The sequence below is a fragment of the Mus musculus genome, chromosome 7 (genome assembly GCF_000001635.26).
Source record: "Mus musculus strain C57BL/6J chromosome 7, GRCm38.p6 C57BL/6J".
NCBI lineage: Eukaryota > Metazoa > Chordata > Mammalia > Rodentia > Muridae > Mus > Mus musculus.
In genome coordinates, this window is record NC_000073.6 from 102,100,519 (window position 1) to 102,124,076 (window position 23,558).

General features: G+C 49.2%; 3 protein-coding genes across 12 annotated transcripts in view; 1 reads left to right on the plus strand and 2 right to left on the minus strand.

Annotated features, from left to right (window-relative positions):
- Nucleotides 1-1,187: 1,187 nt before the first annotated feature.
- On the plus strand, nucleotides 1,188-21,544 carry Art1 (ADP-ribosyltransferase 1). 3 transcript variants are annotated; one of them, XR_869649.2, is made up of 8 exons: nucleotides 1,188-1,273; nucleotides 5,742-5,847; nucleotides 6,149-6,914; nucleotides 8,209-8,250; nucleotides 10,177-10,588; nucleotides 10,716-10,821; nucleotides 12,556-13,024; nucleotides 21,278-21,544. XR_869649.2 is itself a non-coding variant. In XM_011241657.2 (5 exons), exons 2-5 carry the CDS (start codon nucleotides 5,785-5,787, stop codon nucleotides 10,281-10,283), a joined length of 978 nt encoding a protein of 325 aa, XP_011239959.1. In that variant the 5' UTR covers nucleotides 1,210-1,273; nucleotides 5,734-5,784; the 3' UTR covers nucleotides 10,284-10,638. The 3 variants fall into 3 exon arrangements, 2 of the variants coding, with proteins under 2 accessions (XP_011239959.1, NP_033840.2); XM_011241657.2 differs by lacking the exons at nucleotides 10,716-10,821; nucleotides 12,556-13,024; nucleotides 21,278-21,544 and having other exon boundaries at nucleotides 1,210-1,273; nucleotides 5,734-5,847; nucleotides 10,177-10,638; NM_009710.4 differs by lacking the exons at nucleotides 10,716-10,821; nucleotides 12,556-13,024; nucleotides 21,278-21,544 and having other exon boundaries at nucleotides 1,225-1,273; nucleotides 10,177-10,630.
- Nucleotides 10,742-16,453, minus strand: Chrna10 (cholinergic receptor, nicotinic, alpha polypeptide 10). Of its 3 annotated transcripts, none has more exons than XM_006508009.3 (6): nucleotides 16,161-16,453; nucleotides 15,739-15,883; nucleotides 14,451-14,596; nucleotides 13,707-13,861; nucleotides 12,569-13,101; nucleotides 10,742-11,969 (listed from the first exon to the last, which is right to left on the minus strand). In XM_006508009.3, exons 2-6 carry the CDS (start codon nucleotides 15,797-15,799, stop codon nucleotides 11,521-11,523), a joined length of 1,344 nt encoding a protein of 447 aa, XP_006508072.1. In that variant the 5' UTR covers nucleotides 15,800-15,883; nucleotides 16,161-16,453; the 3' UTR covers nucleotides 10,742-11,520. The 3 variants fall into 3 exon arrangements, with proteins under 3 accessions (XP_006508072.1, XP_006508071.1, NP_001074893.1); XM_006508008.4 differs by having other exon boundaries at nucleotides 15,961-16,453; NM_001081424.1 differs by having other exon boundaries at nucleotides 10,748-11,969; nucleotides 15,739-16,195.
- The window catches only part of Nup98 (nucleoporin 98), a 90,767-nt gene continuing 86,090 nt past the window's right edge, over nucleotides 18,882-23,558 (minus strand). For all 6 annotated transcript variants that reach the window (XM_006507896.3, NM_001287164.1, XM_030242624.1 and 3 more), the window contains 3 exons: nucleotides 23,020-23,174; nucleotides 20,241-20,352; nucleotides 18,882-20,153 (listed from right to left, as the gene is read on the minus strand). In XM_006507896.3, the coding sequence (XP_006507959.1) occupies nucleotides 19,936-20,153; nucleotides 20,241-20,352; nucleotides 23,020-23,174 (485 nt within the window). In that variant the 3' untranslated portion in view covers nucleotides 18,882-19,935. The remainder of the gene's footprint in view (nucleotides 20,154-20,240; nucleotides 20,353-23,019; nucleotides 23,175-23,558) is intronic.

The window sequence follows — 23,558 nt, forward strand, 5'->3', positions numbered from 1 at the left end:
CCTCCCTTGTGCTTGACTATAAATAACCTAGTTCTGAGTTCAGATGCCCAGTTGGGTGTAATGGGAGAAGGACCCAGCTTGCGGGAAGGTGAAGGAGGGACGTTCTTAACACCAAGGGTTAGAGATGCCTCCTGTTGGGGCCACCATTAGCATAGGATAAGGCCTCTCCAGTCCAGCTCATGAATTTACCCATCACCACCCTTTACCACCTCATATTGTCAGCCAAATAAAGTTTCCTTCACCCAAAAGCCTCTTTTCTCCTCCAATCCTTCCTGAAGGCTAAAGAGAAAAACAAACTATGTCCAGCAGTGATCCCTTCCTTCCCTCCTGACCCCATCCTCCCTTTCTGGGAGGAATTCAGGTACTTGCAGTTTCTGGGACAGCAGATGCTGTGTGGGGGCAGCCTATGGCTTGGGGATTTTCTTATATCCTAGCACCCGGAACTCCAAGAAGTGGAGTCAAATCTGGTCACGTGTGGGTCAGGGATCCTGAGAGGGGCAGCATCCTCTCAGGTCACACGGTGAGTCAGAGATCCAGCAGGAAGCTAGGTTCTTTAGGGCAGAACAAAGCTTGCCCTAAACAACATGCATTGTAAACTTTATATGCCCCAGTACAGGGGAACTTCGGGGCCAAGAAGTGGGAGTGGGTGGGTAGGGGAGCAGGGTGGTGGTGGGATATAGGGGGCTTTCGGGATAGCATTTGAAATGTAAATGAAGAAAATACCTAATAAAAATTTGAAAAAAAAAAAAAAAAAAAAAAAAAAAGAACATGCATTGTGGTGGTACATGCCTATAACCCTAGCAATCGGCAGGGAAGCTGGGGCAACAGGATTGCTTCAAGATCAAGGTCAGCCTGGACTTTGTGAAAGAAAGTATTAAGACAACAACAACAATTAACCACCACCACCACCACCACAGAACAAAATGGAAGGAGAGATGTGTGGAGTTGGGGTGATCAGAGTCCAGAACCAAGCCTGGTGAGAGGGCTGCAGCCCCATCTCCTCAACACCCCCAACACTGCCCTCCACACCTCTGTATTCGGCAGCTCTTATTGTTTTGGGAAGAGCTTTGGCCCAGGTCACACTGGGGTGAGGCTAGTGTTCCTGAGCCTTGACAAGGAGACAGCTTGAAATAGACGAGTGTCACATTTCTGAGCAGCTGTGTGGCGACAGCAGGAGGGGTAGGGAATAGACAGTATAAAAGAGAAAGCTGCCCTCCCTGCCCTGTCTATCCCAGGAGACCAGGTCAGCTTTGCCCGCCATGGAGAAGGCTAGGTAAGGCCAGAAGGCTACCTCACCTCCTCGCATAGGGAGCAGGGAGGGAACTTTTTTGATTTAAAATCTATGGTATTAATAGTTTTAGGGATCCTTGGATCCCAGGAAGGTTTGTGGATGTGGGGAAGTTTGGGGTTTTTGAGGAGAGCCTTGGGGTCATATTCCCTGAAGGAACTGTTGAGTGAGGGCCAGAAAAAGGAAAACCGAGGGTCAGAGGATAGGGGATGCAGCTCCCTTGCCTGTGGAAAGGGATTTTTAAGCTGGATTCAGCTCTCCTGTGCCAGAGACTAAGTTAGAGGCCAGCCTGGGATACCTAACAAGACCCTGTCTCAATAAAATAAGATAAAAAAAAATAAAATGAAATGAAATGAAATAGGGAGAATTCCCAGTGTCCCAGACCAATCTCTGCTGCATTTCCCCCGTGACACTGGTCACCAAGGAAAGCAATCTATTTACTCTGAGGTGCTGTCTGATTGGCAATGCTCACACCGCCTCTTAGCCTGTTTACCAGAGACTGGGGGGAGGGGAGTCTTCCATCACAGACTGAGCAAAAGGAGGCCAGAAGTGACTGTAGAAATGAGGGTATGTGGTGGACACAGGCAGGCTTTAGCGAGGCTTCCGTTCTCTAATGGACGGGAGCCAGCGCTGACAGATAGGGTGCGCTGTCTGGACAAGAGAAGAGGTGGGCTTCCACGGATTTTCCGGGATTACTGACTGGGGTCATCATCTTGCCTGAAGGACATGGAGGGCTCAGCAGCTGAAGCTGTGAGACCTGAGCTTCACTGCTCCCAATGCTCAGGCTGCTATAAAACCTCTGGCAGTGGAGGGCAGAAAAATCACCCTGCCCAAAGAGGTGATTGACATATCTGCCTTCAGAGTGACAGAACCTGACTCAAAAGGGAACACATGGACGCCAGTCTCTCCATCCCAGCCCAGTTACCCATGAGCATCTGCAGGTCTACCTGAAGCTGGGTGTTTGTAGATTTTACTTCCTTCATCAGCAAGTACTCGGGTGACTTTGCCTAGTCCTGGCCTGAGATCAGGGATTACTGCCGGTTCCTACACAGGTCAGGGGTGGGGCTTGGGGCGCTCAGGAGAAGTCAGCACAAAGTGATGTAGAGCCCCCAAAGGATTCTGGGGCTTTCTGAAAGAGGTGGGCCCTGAGCTAGGCCTGGAAGAGGAGGAGGTCAGGACAGCTCAGGGCAGGGAAATGGCAGAGCCTCTCTGGAACTTTGTTCTGTACTGTAGGCGCCAAGCAGGGACGGGAAAGGTCCCAGGGGGCAGGATCATTGAGCAGGCTGAGGCGAGGAGCAGGCTGAGGCGAGGAGCAGGCTGAGGTGAGGCGGCCACCGGGTGCAGAGAGATGTTTTACTTCAGTCTGCTGCTTTGTTTGGAGACAGGGTCTTGTGTATCCCGGTCTGGCCTGGAACTCACTGTGTAGCCTTGGATTCCTGATCCTCCTTCCCTCCGTGAATACTGAGACTTCAGGCACATGCTAGCACACTTGACGTCTAGGAGGTGTTAGGAATCAAAACACAGGGACTTGTGCAGCATAGGCAAGCCCTCTCTGCTTTTTGGTTTTGGGTGTTTTGTTTTGTTTTGCTTTTGCTTTTTGAAACAGAGTTTCTCTTTGTACCTCTGGCTGTCCTAGAATTCTTTCTGTAGACCAGGCTGGCCTTGAGTGCTGGCATTAAAGGTATGAGCCACCATAGAGGCATTTATTTATTTATTTATTTATTTATAGATTTAAAAATTATGTGAGTGTGAAGCGTGTGTGTGTGTGTGTGTGTGTGTGTGTGTGTGTGTGAGAGAGAGAGAGAGAGAGAGAGAGAGAGAGAGAGAGAGAATGAGTTTACATACAGTGCATGTGTGCAGGACATTAGATCACATGGAACAGGAGATAAAGGTCTTTGAGAGCCTGTGCTGCTGGGATCTAAACCTGGGACCTCTGCAAGAACAGCAAGTGTCTTGAACTGCCGAGCTATCTCTCTAACACCAGCACCCATGCCTTTTAAGATATACTATCTTTTTTTTCCTCTCATAATTCTCATTTCTGCATTTTTCTCAGTATTTTGAGCTACTTTTCCATCAGTTTTGGCAGAGAATTTTTTTTAAAGATTCTCTTTTTAATTATGTATATATTTGTGTGTCTGTATGTGGGTATGTGCACCTGAGGACAGGATTCACCAAGGCTAGAATCATCTGACTTCCTACAGTCAAAGTTCCAGGCAGCCATGAGCCACCTGATGTGGGTGCTGGAAACTGAACTCATGCCTTCTGCAAGAGCAGTCTATTCCTTTAACTGCTATGCTCCCTCTCCATCCCCACACAGAAGGTTTTAAGCAGGTAAGGACGGTAACCAGGGCTGTGCTTTAGAGACATTGCTCTTCCCGCTCTGTGGTAAATGCGCTAGCAGGGCTGAGAGGGGGCAGGCAGATTGTCTAAGGAAGAGGCAGACAGAAATAAACAGGGCATGGATGTGAGCCTGGACAAAGCCCGGAAGGAGACTCTAGGAAGCAGCTTGGACCTGACACGAGCTGGCAACTGCAGTCATGAGTGATGAATGACTGAATAGATGGATACCCACATGACCATCATGAGAGACTAAGGTCCCACATGAGTGTCTTCTGCTGGCAAGCTCACCAGAGCTAGGCTAAGCTGGGATAAGCCTAAAAGCTAATATGAAATGATTCCAGGGTTTCTCACTGAGCCTAAGGGCCACAAGCAAAGAACCCCAGGAGCCCCCAGGAGTCTGTTCTGTAAGCTTGGGCTCCCCTTCCGGCTTCTCTGATGTGAGAAGCCATCTTCTGGTCCATCCTCCCTGGGGAATCTCACCTCTGCCTGACTTCAACATCAATGATGCAAATTGCTTATTTTAGTTTTTGAGATAGGGTCTCATGATATCCCAGGATGGCCTTTGGCCCACCATCTTCCTGCCTCCTGCCTCCTGCCTTACACCACAGGTAGGCACTGCCATGTCCACCCTTTCTCTGAATCACATCCATTTCAGTCTCCTGAGTCTCTGTGCCAGGTCCTGGCAGCAGCACAGCAGAGATGGCAATAAAGTGCAAAAGAAAGCTTTCAGAGTGGTGATGGCACAGTAGCTTACACTTCCAGACCACTCACATGAAAGTTAGAAAGAGACCAGAAGACTAGACGTGGGGCACACCTGTGATCTCCGCACTCAGGACGTAGAAGCAGGAGAATCAGAATTTCAGGGTCATCTCAGCCACTCAGGAAGTTTGAAGCCAGCCGAGGTGGCATAAGACCCTGCCTCAAAAATCAAAACAAAACAAACAAGCAAGACAGAGAAAAATGATCTAGGAAAACAGTAACTAGCATTGACAAGGGTGGGACAAGGAACATTTTCTTTCACTAGTGGTGAGAGGGCACACTGGCTACGTTTTGAACCACAGTTTGACAGGGAGTATTAATATAAAAAGCACCTCCCCGCTGTGGGGTGGTGCACACCTGTAATCCCAGCATGCAGGAGGAGGAAGCTGCTAGGTCACTGGAACTGGAGTTACTCAAAGGAGCCGGCCTGGGACACAAAGTGAGGTTCAGTTTGCCCTGAACTGCAGAGTCAGATCCTGCCTCAAAACATTATGAAAAAAATCCATGTGCCCATTCAACGGTTTAACATGCAACACACCATGAGGTATTGTAACAGGCAAGGTAGATGTGTGTGTGTGTGTGTGTGTGTGTGTGTGTAGGGGCTACTTGGAAGGAGGCTCTTGATATATTGTTTCTCAAGGGGATATATTTAGAGGACGTGTATATTAAGCATTTTTTCTTTTCAAAAAAGAGTCAATGAATCCAAAACATTTGAACATTGTGTGTGTGTGTGTTGTGTGTTAAATTTAATAGATTGTTCAGAGCTCAATAATAGAGTGCTCAGCTAGCATGCACCAGGCACCAGGCTCTGTGTCTGACCCCCAACACTGCAAACAGTTAATTATACTGTTCAAATATTTTTTGAGAAAGCCACTGAAAGACACCGCTGTCACTGGCCATCCGTGCCATAGGCAGGAGGGTGTAAGGCTGGAGTGGGGTACTCAGTCCCCACCCACCTCCCTACCGCCAGCATTGCTCTGTCTTACTGTATAGGAAAATGAGCGGGTAGTTCAAATCCACTATGCCTGCCTTTAGGAGGTAGAAGCAGGAGGGTCACAGACGGAGACTGGCCCAGTAGCCAGGTTCAGGTCAGCATGGGTATATAAGACCCTGTTTAAAACAAAAACAAACCAATGTAGACAGACAGACAGAAAAGGGACAACATTTAGCACGGGTTTAGAGATGGCTATTCTGGTTCTGACCCAAGGATGGGCCTCCTTAGAGCCACCGTGGGTCAGTGTGACTACCCTGAGGGGGTACCAGAAGCTGTAGTTCCTCCATCCCTTTGTCCACATGGCAGATGGTGTCAGATAATGTTAACTAAAGGGTAGAGATTAACTTCCCAGTTTTCCAGATGAGGAAAAAGAGACAGCAGCTTGCCCGAGGTCACCTCCACCATGAAGATTCCTGCTATGATGTCTCTCCTACTGGTGTCTGTGGGTCTCAGGGATGGAGTTCAGGTATGGTCATCCTTTGCCAGCAGCCTGGCAGGGCACTGAGCTGCTGGCTTCTAGATCATGGGGAAGAGGAGCAGAGGGAAGTATGTCTCACGCTACCCTGGGGACCCATCTGTCTCTCTGAGGGACCTCCTGAAACCCCAGTCTTGGGGAGCTTGCAGCTGGTGGTTCCCAATCCCCTTTCCCCTCCAGATGTATTTGGGGGCCTTCTTGTGTTTGTAGACAGAGAGGGGAAAGCTAGATGAGCGGGCCCTCATTTTCCTAGGGATTGCCCTCTCAGTCCTGGATGCTCCCTTACTCTCAGGTTCAAAGTTACTCCATCTCACAACTAGACATCTTTTCTCAAGAAACACCCCTGGACATGGCCCCAGCGTCCTTTGATGACCAGTATGCTGGCTGCCTGGCAGACATGACAGCGGCCCTGCCAGATCTCAACCACTCAGAGTTTCAGGCCAACAAAGTATACGCGGATGGCTGGGCTCAGGCCAACAATCAGTGGCAGGAGCGCAGGGCCTGGGGGTCCGTGTGGGGCTCCTTGCCCCCATCACCGCCGGGCTTCCGGGATGAGCACGGGGTGGCGCTGCTGGCCTACACCGCCAACAGCCCCCTGCACAAGGAGTTCAACGCAGCTGTGCGTGAGGCGGGACGTTCTCGGGCCCATTACCTCCACCACTTCTCCTTCAAGACCCTCCACTTCCTGCTCACCGAGGCCCTGCAACTGCTCCGGAGCCACCGATCTCGCGGGTGCCAGCAGGTGTACAGGGGGGTGCACGGCCTGCGCTTTCGGCCAGCGGGGCCTGGCGCCACCGTTAGGCTGGGGGGCTTTGCTTCTGCGTCCCTCAAGAACGTTGCCGCCCAACAATTTGGCGAGGACACCTTCTTCGGTATCTGGACCTGCCTTGGGGCCCCCATCAGGGGCTACTCCTTTTTCCCTGAAGAGGAGGAGGTGCTGATCCCTCCTTTCGAAACTTTCCAGGTGATCAATACAAGCCGACCCACCCAGGGTCCCGCACGCATCTACCTCCGCGCTCTGGGCAAACGCAGTACATACAACTGTGAATACATCAAAGGTGAGGAGCGAGCTAGCCAGAGCCAGGCCAGTCTTACAAAAAGATGGGCTTCCAGCATCTGCCAGGAGCATTGACAAATTCAAGCCCCAGCCCCCACCCCCAGCCAAAGGTGTCATACATAAATAATAAAGGCAACTGGCCACAAGCCTGGGGTGGCTCACACCTGTAATCCCAGGCTGAGGCTACTCTTGATTCCCAGGCGGTAAGAGCAGTGTGCGAGTTGGGCGGGAGGTGGGGGGGGGGGGTGCGTGGGTGGGGGTGTGAGAGGCTCACACATACAGGTATCGAGGAGAGGCAGCCAGGTCCTTTAAAGGATAGACACCCTTGGGTCAGGCTGCTTTTCCAACTGGAAGCTGGAAAGGAATTAATTTCTAGTCATAGTAGTGACACCAAGACATTTGTTGGCAGAGCCAAGTGAAAACTCTAGATGGCTCGTCTAGTGAAGGAGCTTTGTCATGCAAGCCCGACTTGCTCGGTTCTGTCCCCAGCACTCATGTAAAGACAGAAGGAGAGAACCAAGTCCACAGGATTGTCTCTGACCTCCACAAACCCAAGGTTACCTGTTTTCCCCCACCTCACATACACTAATAATAAATAAAGTTTAAGAAAAAGAATTGTGTAAAACTCCCGACCTCAGCTTTTGAGAGGTGAGATTTTCTCAGGCAGAATGGGAATTATATACAGTAGCCTGTGCTGGGCAGGCTTGGGGGTTGGGAGGATGCCAGGTGGGTGGTATACCTCTCAGTTTAACTGTGCCAACCTATGGTCGTTAGCATGTCAGCTGCCCCTCCTCTGCTATTCTATTCCTCAAGCTAGAGGAGCAACAAGGAGGCCCATTCTTAACTCCTAGTGGGCTGGGGGCTACTGCTCCTGGCTAAGTGAGGCCTGACTTCCATAGTTAAGAGGCAGACAGTTGGCCTAGATGCCACAGCTCAAATAGGAGGAGCTCCAGTGTGGCTCAATTCCCACCTTGACTAACATCATGAGGCATGAAGAAGGCAGGCCAAGAATACACAGCAGCCTCTCCTATCTAGGCCAGGAAATAGGAAAGGGAGCTGGGATGGGGCGAGCAGGCAGTTACAGGCCAGAGACTAGGAGTGGGTCAGAAAGAGAGCCTGGCTTACATGGCTGCCTCCTTCAGTCCTTGGCTCTGGCTAAGTGAATGTAGTCTAGGGAGTCCCTTGCTAAGGCAGCAGAATTACAAACGGAGAATCAACGATTGCTCATCAGAGCTCTGAGGGGTCCTTTCCATCCAGAGAGCTGCTGAAGCACTGACTTTTCTTTCTTCTTTCAGAAAAGAAGTGCAGGTCTGGGCCCTGCTGGCTGGGTAGCTCAGGTAAGATATGTGAGCAGGCTGTCATTACCGATGGTTGCTCTCTCTAGCCCTACTTGCTCTGGCCCAAAGATTTATTTATTTATTAGTACATTGTAGCTGTCTTCAGACATTTCAGAAGAGGGCGTCAAATCTTGTTACAAATGGTTGTGAGCCACCATGTGGGTGCTGCGATTTGAACTCAAGACCTTCAGAAGAGCAGTCAGTGCTCTTAACCACTGAGCCATCTCTCCAGCCTTTTTTTTTTTTTTTTTTTTGAGACAGGATTTCTCTGTGTAGCCCTGGCTACCCTGGAACTCACTTTGTAGACCAGGCTGGCCTCTAACTCAAGAGATTCACACCTGCCTCTGCCTCCCCAGCCCTGAAATTAAAGTGTGTGCTACCACTGCCTGGCCTATTGCTCTCTGATTCCTATAAACCCACCTCCTCGCCTGAGACCGCTCTCAGTGAGGCAGCGGTGAAAGTCACTAACCTTCACAGAGGATGTGCATGTGTGAAATGGCTCCACAGCAGCATCTCTGCCTCTCATAGGAGGGCCACTGTCAGCCCTGCCTTCAGGCTGCTCCGAGGAGACTCCAGGAGAAGCTGTTCCCGGCAGATTTCTCCCCTGGGACCTTTTCTTCAGTTGCAGAACTCAAGTGTCCCTGCTCCTGTCCCCGGGGCTCCCTTTGACCTGCTTTCCAAGGTCAAAGCCAACCCTGGATGCTGCGTGACTGTACTCTAGTCTGACCTAACTAGTCTTTCTCTGTGCCTCAGTTTCCTAGTTTGTAAGATGAAAGTTAGTCAAAGAACACCTGCATCTCTTTCATCTGAGTCTTCTCTTGTACACTTGCTGTGCCAGGGCCTTTCTGGGTCACCCCCCCTCCCCCCCAGCTCTTAACCACATTTCCTGCTCTGTCCCCCATGCTTCCTCCCTCTAGGATCCATAACCAGTGGTCAGGAAAGACACTCAACCTCTGTTCTTTACACTTTCCTGGACAAAATAATACTTGATGTCCAGGCACGGCACACTGTGAGCCCTCAGCACAGTCCAATGGCATTGGCTCACTTTATATTCTAGACAGGGTTTCTCTGTGTAGCCCTGGCTGTCCTGGAACAGGCTCTGTAGACCAGGCTGGCCTCGAACTCAGAGTTCCAGCTGCAAATTCACAGAGATCTGCCTGCCTCTGCCTCCGGAGTGCTGGGTTTAAAGTCGTGTACTATCTTGCCCAGTATCAGCCACTTCTACAGAGGACAGAAAGCAGCAACCTGTCCTTCACCACACAGCTAGTGAGGAATCATGTCTCTAGCCTGGCTGCAGAGTGGAACTGTGAACTGCCCACCATGACAGTTCCTACCTCTGCAACACAGCCCTCTAGCAGTAAAACCTAGAATACTATCTTCATGTACTTAAGGGAGTCCAGAGACACAGTCAAGGTGGCATAGTGACCAGAGGCTGGGTCTCCAACTTCAAACCAGACCCTTTGTTTTGGTTTGGGATAGGTAGTCCAGGTTGTCCTAGAACTCATGTGCAGTTCAGGCTGTCTCAAATGGGCCATTCATTCTCTTGCCTTAGCCTCCTGAGAGCTAGGACGCTGGGCAAGCAAACTGCTGTATCCTGCTTGGGCCTCTGCATTCAGAAGGTCATAGTTTGAGACACTGGGAAAGTTAAGAGTGTTTGTCTCCACACTCCCACCAGGACATCATGCCCAGGGCATGAATGGAGAAGCCAGAGACAGCCTCAGCAGATCTCTCTTAGAGACCAGGGGACACTCTGTAGTGTTGTGTCCCCTTGTGTCTGCAGATGGCAGGGGTTAGAGTGACTGGTATCCTCTCTGCCTCTCTCGTTGCACTTTGGGTTTGAGTCTTTCCAGTTTGCTCTGCCAGTCTCTCTGCCTTTCCTCTTCAAGTCCTCACATGGCTTCTACATCTCTCTTTTTCCTTACATAGCCCCAGGCTCCATTTCTGCTTCCTGCTCTCTTCTGCTGCTGCTCTTGTTCCTTGTGCTGAGCGCCCTTCCAGAGAATCCAGGTCTCCAGCAACTTACCCGATGTTGACCGGCCCTGACTGAAGAAGGCTGGTCAACTGTGCGCCTTCAGTGTAGCAGGATCCTGGTGAATCAGTCCATCTACAGGGAACTCTGGGACCGTCTATGGCAATTGCCAGACACATCGATAGAGACAGAGAAGAGAATTTGGAGACTGAACCTCATCCAGGGATGTAGGGACGGGACTGAGGACAAGCAGAGGACTCGAGGACAGGCAGAGACTCAACTTGGAGCCAGGAGACTTCAACTCATTGTGCGTGACACACACACATGACCGTGGGCCAAGCTGGAGTCACTTAATTGCCTCTCATAAAGGTATGAGTGGTAGTACCAGGCTAATAAATGTGATTTTTAAAGAGATGTAATTTTTGCAATGATCTGTGAGTCCCGAGAGTCCTACCTACCTATTAAGACCAACTGAACCCCCAACTTCTGGTTGTAGGCCCCAAGAAGACCAGGCACGGGAGAGGCACTGGGAGCACTCATTTATTATGGATCGAAGCTCCGAGTCAAATGTCTGCACAGCCTTCTGTTTTGGAAACTAGACAGTGAGTTCCCTCCCGGGAGAGCCTAGCAGTGAGAAGCAAGATGAGAATCTGTAATAGCAACTGCTAAGGGTGACAAGCAAATGTGTAGCTTTGTCCCTTTAATTAGTAACCTACACCCAAGCCAGGCATAGTGGCACCTGTGTTTGGAGAGGCAGAGGCATGTGGATCTGTGTGAGTTCAAAGCCAACCTGGGCTACATAGCAAGTTCCAGGCCAGCAAGGACTACATAGCGAGACTCTAACTCGACAAAGGAAAATAACCTGGATTCCACCGGCTAATAGCTATGATTCCAAGTGTAGACACTGGGGTGGTTATTTATTTTTAGACAAAAATTTCTGTAGCTCAGGCTACAGACCTTAGGGTAATCTTCCTGTCTCAGCCTCCTTGTGCTGGAATTATATCACCTTGCTCAGCTGGCACTGAGTCTTAGCCTCCAAGTCTGTACTTTGACCTCACTCATGTTGGAATTAGGGGAGAGGCAAGCTTTAGATCCCCTTCCATTAGGGCATGCAGATCACAAAGGCTGTTTGTGGGTTTGAGGTCAGAAGTGCTGGTCCTGAAGAGGTGTCTCTGACTCTTAGCAGCACTTTGGGGAGAAACTGGCTAGTGTTTCTGAGTACCAACAACCACCTGGGCTTTGCCATCCCCACCTGGTGGTGTTGAGGTGATCACAGCTCCCTGAAATCCAGTTCCTGGCCCTTACAGGGCTTGCACCAGTACCAGGAGGCTCATGACCAGAGCCATGCAGAAGAAGATGCCTAGGAAAAAGCGGTCCATTACTCTGGCCAGGCGCTTCCAATCTTCATGGCGGCGCTGGGCAGCCCGGTGGCTGCGGAAGGTGCCGGCAATGGAAGCTACGTGATGCAGAAGGGCTTCTTGGTGGCATAGACACCGTGGCTCATGACAAGGGCCCGCTGGGGGACCTGCAGGAGGCTGGAGGCTGGGGGCTGACTCTAATGGCTTGGACTGTCCACAGGGCTCCCCTCGTTCCCGCACACACAGGCCTTTGGCTAGGTGTCCCAGCAGGAGGACCCGAGCCCAGGCAGGTACTGGATGTGCATTAGGGCCACAGTAATGCAGATTCATAATGAGGATGGTAAGCGCTGTGGAGAATGTGACCATGGTCATAGTGGCCATATAGTACTTTCCTGTGGGACAGAAAGCATTTTGAGCCCCAAACAGGAAATGAAGCTTCCCAGCTGCCTCATTATAAATGGAAAGGGGGACAGCATCAGGCCCTCAGACCCGATGTGGGGAAGGATAAAGTAAGGGCTAAGGCCAGGCAGTGGTGGTGCACACCTTTAATCCCAGCACTTGGGAGGCAGAGGCAGGCACATTTCTGAGTTTGAGGCTAGCCTGGTCTACAGAGTGAGTTCCAGGATAGCCAGGGCTACACAGAGAAACCCTGTCTCGAAAAACCATCAGAAGATATCTGCTACCTATTTTTTTTCCCTACTGGGTATCGGATTGTGGTTGCAACCTGAACTATCCTGTCTGTACACCTGGAATAACCTATTCGTTGGTTCATGGTATTGCTCCTGTGAATGAACAAATGTCACGTGCACAGGCGAATGCCTGGCACACAGCTATCACTACAATTTGTTTATTATGACACTGGGCACCAGATATTCCTCCATCAAGACCCCAGCAGTCAAGGGTGTTCCCCCAGTCAGGTCTATGCTCTCTCACCCTCTGCAGCAGTCACTCTTCTGACCTAGTGTCCACTCTCCCAAGCCCTCAGACTCACCGATGAGTGGAACGCTCTCTGCAGGTGGCATGCTCTCGGCCAGGATCAGCTGGAAGACGGTGAGCGCCAGGAGCACGGTGACGCCCAGAGACACCTTCTCCCCGGAGTCAGCGGGCAGGTGGAAGGCCAGAGGTGCCAGCAGGGAGATGAACACACAGGGCAGCAGTAGGTTGCACACATAGGCAGCTGCACGGCGGCGCAGCAGCAGAGTGAAGGTCACGTCTGGGTAGGGCTCGGAGCAGCAGCCGTAGGTGAGCACGCGCCTGCGCGCTGGCATGCCCAGCACACGCCATTCAACGTTCTCCACGAAGTCGGCCAGACTGGCGGAAGTGCCCCGAGGTCGCACATCCAGCTGGTGCCCGCCGTGCGTCCATGAGCCGAAGGTCAGGCCACAGCGCTGAGCGTCAAATGGGAAGGCAGAGACATCCACACGGCACGAGCTGCGTGTGATGGCCGGTGCGTCCCAGCGCACAGCGCCGTCGTGCCGCACAACCACGTTGGTGCTGGCCGAGGCAGGTGGCTGCGTGTCCGCCCTGTGGACAAGCAGGACAGGATTCACCCGGGCCCATGAACAGGGTGGATTTATTGTCACTAGTCGGGATTTAGTGGTCAGGGCAGCACAGTGGCGTGAACCTCATTAGTTTTTGAAGGTCTAGAGAAGGCAGAGTTTGAAGGCTTAGAAGGATCTGGGACCGGGAGCAGAGTTTAAGACTTCTACAAACCTGGAGCCTCACAGACCTAGGGAGTCATCTTGTAGAACTCATTAGATGAACCCAGAAAGATACACGATGCTGTGTGTTGGCTGGGAGATGCAAAGCACCTAAAGGTGGTATAAAGGAGTACCCCCAAGGACTAGGCTGTTGGCTGTTGAGATCTCAAGTGGCCCCAGAGCGTGGGAGGGTGGAGCTGCCACAGAGGAGCACATGGACAGGCTTGGATCACAGAGCAGGTTCCCTGCAGACATCAAGCTTGAGAAGGCCTGAAAGTGACATGGAGTGGTGAAGAGCTCCTCCGAGGGGCCCCTAAGGGACAAGTTTCTTAGATGACTAAGCAACTCTGTTAGGTGTTGGGAGAGGACTCGGTGCATGTCAAGGGCAAATGGGCAACTCTAAGGAAAACGGGGGCAGACAGGAAGTACTTGTTGTAAAGTACGATGTCTGGTCGCCACACTAGACTGCTGGGAATTCGAATTGCATCCAAGTCACCGTAGGCTTTGGGGTCCCAATGTAGGTAGGCGTCTGTCCACTCCTGCCGGATCCACAGGTACAAGGTCAGCACTTGGTTCCGTTCATCCTGGCAGGGGCAGACAATGGACATGTTTCTCTGCACTCATTGCCCTTTTCATGCATACTCCCTTAGAGAGCTCTCCCGTTAGTACACACAAACCCGGCTTGCTCAAACAGCCCAGTTCCCATCCAGACTTGAACTTGTGTGCCCTTGGTGGGGTTTTTAATCTCCAATTAATCCCACCAATAATTCCTGCTTGGGGAAGGTGGGGCGGGGGGAGAGCACTCAGTAAATACCAGAGTGTAAAATCTTGGGCCATCAACCGGTATGCAGGAGTTAATGACCACTGTCATTATTAATATATATATATATATATATATATGTATATATATATATATATACACATATATATATTACTTGGTTTTTTCGAGACAGGGTTTCTCTGTACAGCCCTGGCTGTCCTGGAACTCACTTTGTAGACCAGGCTGGCCTTGAACTCAGAAATCCGCCTGCCTCTGCCTCCCGAGTGCTGGGATTAAAGGCGTGCGCCACCACGCCCGGCATGTCATTATTAATATTAACACATAGGAAAAAGATCATTAGGAGATGGCCCTTCTTCCCTCGATTCACACATCCCACCACTACCATATCATACCATATCAATGATCTGAGACAACGTCACCTCCAGGGTCACATTTAGAGTCTGGTCTGTGTCTGCCACTGGTCTCAAGGCACTTGTATAGTTGGCAAACAGGTCACGAAACAGCTTGTGAGCCAGTCTACCCTCAGCTCCCAGGCACTCTAGAGGGTGAATGAGAATTTGACTGTCATCCAGCGGTCTCTGTTCACATCTATCACCCCCCAGCTAGAGCCTTGTCACCTGTTCCGTGGTCTCACACATTTTTGATGCTCTGTGCCATTTACTCATATGTCTTCAGAAGCCAGAGGAGAGGACTGGGTTTCTGGCTTTATCACTTTCTACCCTGTTCTCTTGAGACAGGGTCTCGCACTGAACTTGCAACTTGCCGTTTTTTTCAGCTAGTCTGGTTGGCCAGCAATCCCAGCAATCCTCCTGGCTCAGGTTCCTACAGCACTGTGGTTATAGGTGTTTGAGGCCACACCTGACCTTTTTTTTAAATTAGGGATTTTCTTCATTTACATTTCAAATGCTATCCCAAAAGTCCCCCATACCCTCCCCCCCCCACCCCTCCCACTTCTTGGCCCTGGCGTTCCCCTGTACTGAGGCATATAAAGTTTGCAAGACCAAGGGGCCTCTCTTCCCAATGATGGCCGACTAGGCCATCTTCTGCTACATATGCAGCTAGAGATACGAGCTCCGGGGGTACTGGTTAGTTCATATTGTTGGTATTAGCCCAGAAGCTTAGAATACCCAAGATACAAGATACAATTTGCAAAACACATGAAATTCAAGAAGAACGAAGACCAAAAAAGAGTGGACACTTTGCCCCTTCTTAGAATTGGGAACAAAACACCCATGGAAGGAGTTATGGAGACAAAGTTTGGAGCTGAGACGAAAGGATGGACCATCTAGAGACTGCCATTCCCGGGGATCCATCCCATAATCAGCCTCCAAAAGCTGATGCCATTGCATACGCCAGCAAGATTTTGCTGAACGGCCCCTGATATAGCTGTCTCTTGTGAGGCTATGCCGGTGCTTGGCAAACAGAAGTGGATGCTCACAGTCAGCTATTGGATGGAACACAGGGTCCCCAATGGAGGAGCAAGAGAAAGTACCCAAGGAGCTAAAGGGGTTTGCACACCTGACTTTTTACAGTTACTTCTCCCCCACTCCCATCTTCAGCACCCTCTCCTCCACATTCCCCAGATAGCTTGCTCTCAGCAGGCACTGAAGAGAAGGGTAGGGACTGGAGGCTTGTGGTGGACAGGAATAATGGCGGTGTCAGATAGACCTGGTTCATTACCTGCAGGGAGAAAGAGCAGGAGCAGAAACCCAGGACCCAGGTGGTGGCTCCTGGTCCCCATGTCGCTACCACAGCCAGAGGGTGGGCAGGTCTTGAGGAGATGTAAAGCAACAGGCCCTGCTGGCACGGATGAGGTGGACAGTACCTGGAAACCAGAGATTGCGGCTTTCCTTCTGGTCTCCTGTTTGCACCTGCCTGCAGTACTATACCTGGTCCTTGTACCTGCAGTTTCTCCTTTGCTCTTCACAGCCTCTCTGGCTCCATCTTCCGTCCCTTTCCATATGACTAGTGCCGTCTTTTACCTCTCTGTCTCAATTTGCTTTCTTCCTCTGTAATGGTCTTGGTTTCTGTTTTCTTTCCTCTCTCCCCCTTTCTTCTCCTCTTACAGCACCTCAAACCCCCCTTCAATCCATTCCCTGTACCTGGGCTCTGAGCAAGCCTGCTGCTCTCAGCAGAATAGGGCCAGGAACTCGTATCAGGGTTTGAGGCACTGGAGAGCACCCCTCTTCCACTGACTTCTTTTAGCTTAATTGCAGGGTTGGCATACTGGTGCCCATGGGAACAGAACAACTGAAACTGACACCTGAGGGTGCTGGGTCCTAAATTATTCAAATTGTGTAACTCAGAGTCCTGGGGGTTGGGAAGGTTTAGAGATGCCAGGATCTGAAAGTGCAAAACATTATGCTCTAAAGGTATATGGGGCTGAGGCCTGTGAATGAGAACTGTACCTGCCCCCCCCCCCCCCCAGCTCAGCTACATTCCTTGAATTCTAGAGGCTCCTTTTCCTCTCAGTAAGGGACTGGACACCTTAGACTCAGGGGTTTTGTCCAGCTAAGCTCTGCCGTCTTCATGGGAGTGAGCTGAGTCAGACCACTTCACATGGCTCTGTGAAGCATTTCCTCAGTTCTTGTCGTGTTTCCAGGCTGATACTCTACCCAGTGCCTAAATACTGCGGACGGGTGTGAGGGGCTGATCAGGGTTAGGGGGAAGGGTAGGGATTAGCAGATAAAGGGTCACAGTGAGGATTATTCGGTCAGAAGACTTACACTTTAGAATGACCACGGACTTCTGCCTCCACCTCCCAAATATTTGGATTATAATTATGTGCTCGGCTTCCAGTTTATGTGCTGCCTTTTTTTTTTTTTTTTTTGGTTTTTCGAGACAGGGTTTCTCTGTGTAGCCCTGGCTGTCCTGAACTCACTTTGTAGACCAGGCTGGCCTCGAACTCAGAATTTGCCTGCCTCTGCCTCCCAAGTACTGGGGATTAAAGGTGTGCGCCACCACCGCCCGGCATGTGCTGCCCTTTTAGTCCCAATTAGTCAAGGATCACCTTGCACCCCTGCCTCTCCTGCCTCCACTTCCCACGTGCTGAGATGCAGGCAGGCAGGCATCACCATGCTCAGCTTATGTAGTATTGGCTTCTGAACCTAGCTTCCTGCCTGCTAGGCAAGCAACAGTGAACTACAGCCCAGCCTTCCTTTTTTTTCCCTAACTTGTCCTAAGAGCAAGTATTCCAGTTGGGCATGGTGGCACACGCCTTTAATCCCAGCACTCGGGAGGCAGAGGCAGGTGGATTTCTGAGTTCGAGGCCAGCCTGGTCTACAGAGTGAGTTCCAGGATAGCCAGGGCTACACAGAGAAACCCTGTCTCAAAAACCAGCAAGTATTCCCCATACCAATAATCCTTAATGCCGCTAAAACCACGAGCTGGAGCACATTCTTTTTGAAACACCTTTGGCATAAGAAAGTCAAGAATTCTCTGGCAGAAGCCTGGCCATTCTGAGTCAGCGTGGAGGGAGGTTTGCAAACTAATCAACTCCTGACATCAGGGATTGAAGACTCAGACAAAGCAGACCCTCTCTGTTCTTTTATCCTCCAATTCTATGATGTTGCGGAAGTCTTTGGTTTAAACCTGGAATTTGCTCGATCCTCGGTTCAACAATTAGACACAAGTAGACTTGAATTCTCATTGGATACTCCAAGAGGCCTGTGTGAAGCAGCCAGTTGAGGAATCATCGCTACCTTAGAAAGCAGTGACTCCTGGTTTAAGAACCTCCAGTACAGAGCAGGCTTTGAATAGAAAAGTATATTCAGGGCCGGGCAGTGGTGGCGCACGCCTTTAATCCCAGCACTTGGTAGGCAGAGGCAAGCGGATTTCTGAGCTCGAGGCCTAGTGCCTGTGGAAGCCAGAGAGCGGCGGACCCTCAAGAACTAGAATCTGGAACAGTTCTGAGCCACTTTATGGGTGCTGAGAATCAAGCCTGGGTCCTCTTGAGAAGCAGCCAGTGTTCTTCACCACTAGGCCATCTTCCAGCCCCAATTTCTCAGAACTCTTACTAGGGGATGGAGACAAGAGCATCACCCTGGAACTGACCTGCCATCTAGCCTGGAGAAGGCAGCATGGCAGCAGGAATTAGAGACCCTGCCTCAAAGAGGAGGAAGGCAGTAACAGTTTCCAAGTTGTCCTGACCTTGGGCACACATGATGCTCACAAATAAATACTGGATAGTTAAATGCTGAGCATACTTCTCCATCTGCAGTAATGGGAACTGAACCCAAGTTCTTTGCATACTAGGCAAGATCTCTACAGTTGAGCTACATCTAAGCCCAAAGGCTAAGTTTGGACAGATTTAGGGACAAGGAAGTTACTGATTGATAAATACTACACACAAATTTATGCACGTAGATTCTAAATTGAAGTTGTTCATCTGAATATACTTTTTGTTTTTCAAGGCAGGGTTTCTCTGTGTAGCCCTGGCTGTCCTGGAACTCACTTTGTAGTGGTGAATACATACAGGCAAACCACAATACACATAAAATATTAATAAATTCAGACAAAGACAAAACAAAACCAGAATGCTGGAAATTCAGAGTGGGAGTGATGGATATGATCAAAATACACGTAAACATGTATCCATGAGAGTGCTGCCAGGCACATACAGCGCACTGGGATTACAGATGTGTGCTAACAACACAGCTTGCTTTATCAGGAGTCTGAGAACTAAACTTGGATTGTCAGACTTGTGTGGTTAGTGCTCTGACCCTCTGAACTCACTCCTCAGCCCCTCGCTCGCTCTTTAACTTAGGATCGGTTTCTTCTCAGAGTCTCCAAAAACACAAAGAGAAAGTCAATACCACCAGGAATACTATAAACATTTAATTTTATTTTTTTAAGAAAGTACTTCAGAAAGAGGAAAATAATCTAGATCATTTATATATATATATATATTTTTTAATAAAAACCTTTACATAATCTTCATGCATAAAGACCAAGGGGTGGCCATATTGTCTGTGACAGCCCCAAATATCAGCTGTTTCAGGCTAGTACCTGGGACTTCCTATAGCCAGCAGCAATGTGGTAAAGGCCTTCTCTATTTGCCCCTAGGGCGCATCCAGACCTGTCTCAGTGACAGTTTTATCTTCTTGGAAATGTTCTTGGCTAGATGGGAGGGCAGGGAGGAACATCCTTGACATTCTTCATCTAAACTCCTCTGGCAAATCGAAGACGACGACGACTGATGATCAAGGGCCTGAGCGAATCTGGAGCTTCTCAGACTGGTTCTCGGTGGCTTGGGGCCACTGCGCATGATAGTATGGTGTCCAAAGGATACACAGGGCATGAGTAAAGGCCTTGAAGATCTCTACCTCTATGGCAGACAGCCCTTCTATCTTAAATTTACCAAAGAACAAGGTCCAACTCTCTTTTGACTCCAAAATCCACCGTTACTGAGAAATCTACTTGAGGGACAAATCTGTAAGGAAGGTCAGTCAGTCATATGCCAGATGTCTGTCAAACAGTCACGGTACAAAAGGATCGCAGTGGTGGAGGTTAGATGCTGGCATGGGGTGAGAGCCAGAACGCTGGGTGTGGAAAAGAATTCCCTAGGTTTTGGGAGGTTCTGCCAAAGAGGTTTTATTGACCATTTTTCAAAAGAAAAAAAAAAAAAAAAAAAAGAAAAAGAAAAAAAAAGGTCTTGAGGTTGATAAATGGAGACCTGTCTTCTTTGTTGTTGTTCCAGAAGCCCTTATGAGCTATTGTAGGCTATGCTCAGTATTAGGAAAACCCCTGAATAACTAGAAGATGCAGCAGAAAGGAATGGAGGATTCCCAGAGATTGGCAAAGTGTCAACTAAAACAGTGCTGGGGACTGTGGTGTGGCGAGTGTGAGTGGGCATGAGTGTGGTGGCAAGAGCCAAGCTCACTGGCTCCCAACAGTCAGTTCTCGAAGGTAGGACTGGGTAAGGCCTCGCAGTTCCTCCAAGGCGTAGTCCTCAGGCATGGGGAGCCTGCCAATGTGGGGAGCCAAAAGACGCAAAGGGACTCGCTGAGGGTCTGGCGTTGAGTTGGAGGTGGCATCAGGAGCATGCTGAAGGCTCAGCACTACCCGCAGTAAGTTGGCTACCCGCTTGGCCATATCTAGACAGAAAAAACAGAGTGAGTGCTGAGAACGTGGCACTGGTGTGGGGTGAAATAGCCATGAATGAATAAAGCCCACATGCTAACCTGATTGAGCCAGGCGATCCTTGGCATTGTAACACGGAATCTGTTCTATCCGATTGCACAGTGAAGTCACTTTGGTATGTAAGTGCTCTAGTTCATAACCTGAGCAATCCACCTACAGGAAAACAGAGAAACCAGTAAGGATAAAAGAAATTTCTCCCTCACATGCCTTTAATCTCAGCACTTCAACGCATCTCTGAGTGTGAGGCCAGCCTGGTCTATGAAATGAGTTCCAAGATAGCCAGGGCTATAAACAGAAACCCTGTCTCAAAAATCAAAAACAAAACAGTACCACCACCAAAACAAACAAACAAACAAACAAACAAACAAAACCCCACGTATACTTCAATCCCACTCATAGATGACACAAAATCTTAGGACATTGATAGGAGGGGAGAAAACCCACGCTACCAACATATCATCTAGTTGCTAAGGACAGGGCACTAACAGTAACATAAGGGAAAGAACACAGAGCCTGTGCTGCACAGGTCTTGAGATCATGATTCACAAACCACAAAGTCTTTACACAACACCAAAATACCGAGGATAAATCTATGACACTCAGAGACACACATGTAATAAGAGGTGACATTTAAACCAGCATTTATGTCTCTTTATTCTAAGGTCTAAAACAGTGCAGGATCTACTCATTTATACACTCTCCTGATCCATCCCTATGGTTCCAATTATAGTCATTGTATTGATTTCTAAGTCCTTAGTTCAAGCCCAATACAACAATCTTCCATTCCTGTGCCACACCCCTTGCTGAAGCTTGGACCATCATTACTTCTCACTCAAACACCTTAGGAGCTTCGCCACACTACTGTGTCACACTCTATAATCATTTGTTTTTTGAGATACTGTCTTGCTATGTAGCCCCAGCTGGCCTAGAACTCCCTCTGCACCCCAGGTTGACCCCAGAGTTGCCATTACCCTCTTGTTTACCATGGTAAATTACAGCCCTGTACCACCACACCAGGCTCAGTGACATTAAAGACAAACCTGATTTACTTTTCTCCCTCCACCGGCTCTTCCTACAGGCTACTCAGTGTCTGAATGCATGCCATGGAAGGACGCATCAAAGGAGGTCTCCTTTCACCATGTGAGTTTTGGAGATTGAACTCGGGTCATCAAGCTTGGCTACCAGCGCTCTAGACCTCACTTTGAAGAGGCCTTGCAGAATCCACTGATTTATCCCTAAACACAAACTACTCTAACCCTCTGCCATCTTGCTTTCATGAATCTTACAGACAAGAAAACCTTGAATTGTAAGCTGTGGAAATAAAGAAACTGGATGTCTTTTCAGAGCAGGGAGAGCTTCTTTAGGGAGACTATTTGGAAGCTGAGACCTTCCTAAAAACATGGCAGAGCTTTCCAGGTAAAGGAAACAGCCAAGTCCTGTGAGGTGTAAAGTGTTCATATGCAATGCATGCGGTAAAAGAGGAAAACAGCAAAACAGAACTGGGAAGGTAAAGATATTAATTTGTGCATGATGTTTTGTCTGCATGTGTGAGGGTAGAAGAGAACCCTGGATTAGATAATGTCTGTGAGCCACCATGTGGCTAAGACATCGAACCTCTGCAAGTGTAGCAAGTGATTTTAATTACTGAGCCTCTCCAGCCCCAGACTGGATTGTAAGTGAGGACTGATTGCGTTTCATTAGGTTATCAATATGGCTATTGAGCTACACTGTGACTGGCACAGAATCAACAATCTAAGGTAGATCTTTTCCTTTACTCTGTAGTATTGCTGGCTTGCTCACACGTTTTCCCCACTAAATCAGTACTTTAGCAAGGAAACAACATGCTGTTTACCCCTAAAGCTCCCAAATCCATAGTATTTAGCATTTTTTGGCTTCTTAATGACTATGTTGAATAAATGAACTGAATCAACTAGAAATGTTTCTTCAATGACTACTGAAGTATGCCACTATATGCCTGGCCTGGGGCTAGTGATCAGCAGTGGATGAAAACCCTGTTGGATAGATACATACTGGCTACGCACTGACTACTCTAGCCATCACTCCACACAGCCCTCCTGGGGAAAGGAGGACAGGGTTAACTAACTTAGTGACTTACGCAGTGTGGGAAACCTAATAGTCTGGCCTGAGAAGCTTGAGCGCTGAACTACTACACTCAACACAAAAGGTCTCCCCCAACTTAAAGAACATAGAAATGTGAAAAAAAATACAGCATGGTTGGTTTGACAGGTTCAAAAAATGTACCCTGTGTTTTGGGAGTGAGCGTGTAACTCACACTTTCAAGGGGACAAAGCAGCAGAGCCAGCCATTGAGATGGTTCAGCAGCAGGTAATGGTGCTTGCTGCCTGATGACTCCAGTCTGACTCCAGAAGAAAACCCACTTCCACAACTTGTCTAGGAACCTGCACATCTGTGTTGTGTATGTATAACCCCGCCACTCCCAATAAGCATACTAAAAAGGGCCAACCTGGGCTATATACAGTGAGTTCTGGCTGGCTTAGGTTATAGGGTAAGGCACAAATAAAAAACTCCAAAGTTCCATGCTCAATGCATTTAACACAGCTCAAGCTGGCCTCAAATTCCTGATCCTTCTGCCTCGTTTCCCCAGTGCTAGGATTATATGTGTGCCACCATGATTTCTTTCTTTAGTTTTGAACATAGTCAGGCTGTCCTGGAACTCACAGATATATATGCTTGCCTCTGCCTCTCAAGCACTGCGGTTAAAGTATGGTCCTTTGAAGTCGCTGCTCTAAGTGCCAATGAAAAGAAAAGCTAGACAGTGGCTTAGGGAGTTGTAGGTACCTGCTGAATACGGTGGAGCATTTCAATCACTCGAATATAATCCAGGTAAACGAGCCCAGATGTTTCCCAGTCCTGGATGAGGCTGCTGCGCTCTGGAGGTGCCAGATCTTCTAAGAATCCTTTCAGGTAGTCATAGTTCTCATTAATAATGGCATCTGAAGAAATAAAACATTGACTTCAGTGTACAAAGGTGTGATTCACAACAGTGTAGAAGAACAGACAAAAATCTAAGGCGGGCAGGAAGGACAAAGAATGTTGTTTCTCAAAATTTCAAGGCAGATGTTGTCAAAGTCGAAAAGGCACAGGTGAGGAACTCCTGGCTTCTGGCTGCTGAGCAACTATTTCTGGTGTTCTTGGTTAACATTTCTACAAGTGAGCAGAGCTTAGTGAACAATAAGAACATTTGTGTTAACTACAACAGTGCTATCTTTCCCCACCTCACAGACCCTTGCTTAGAACAAGTCTCTTCGCAGTCTTCATCTCTTCATAGAAAATCAGACTAAGCCTGCTGTGTCCTGAACTGAATGCTATCTCTGCTT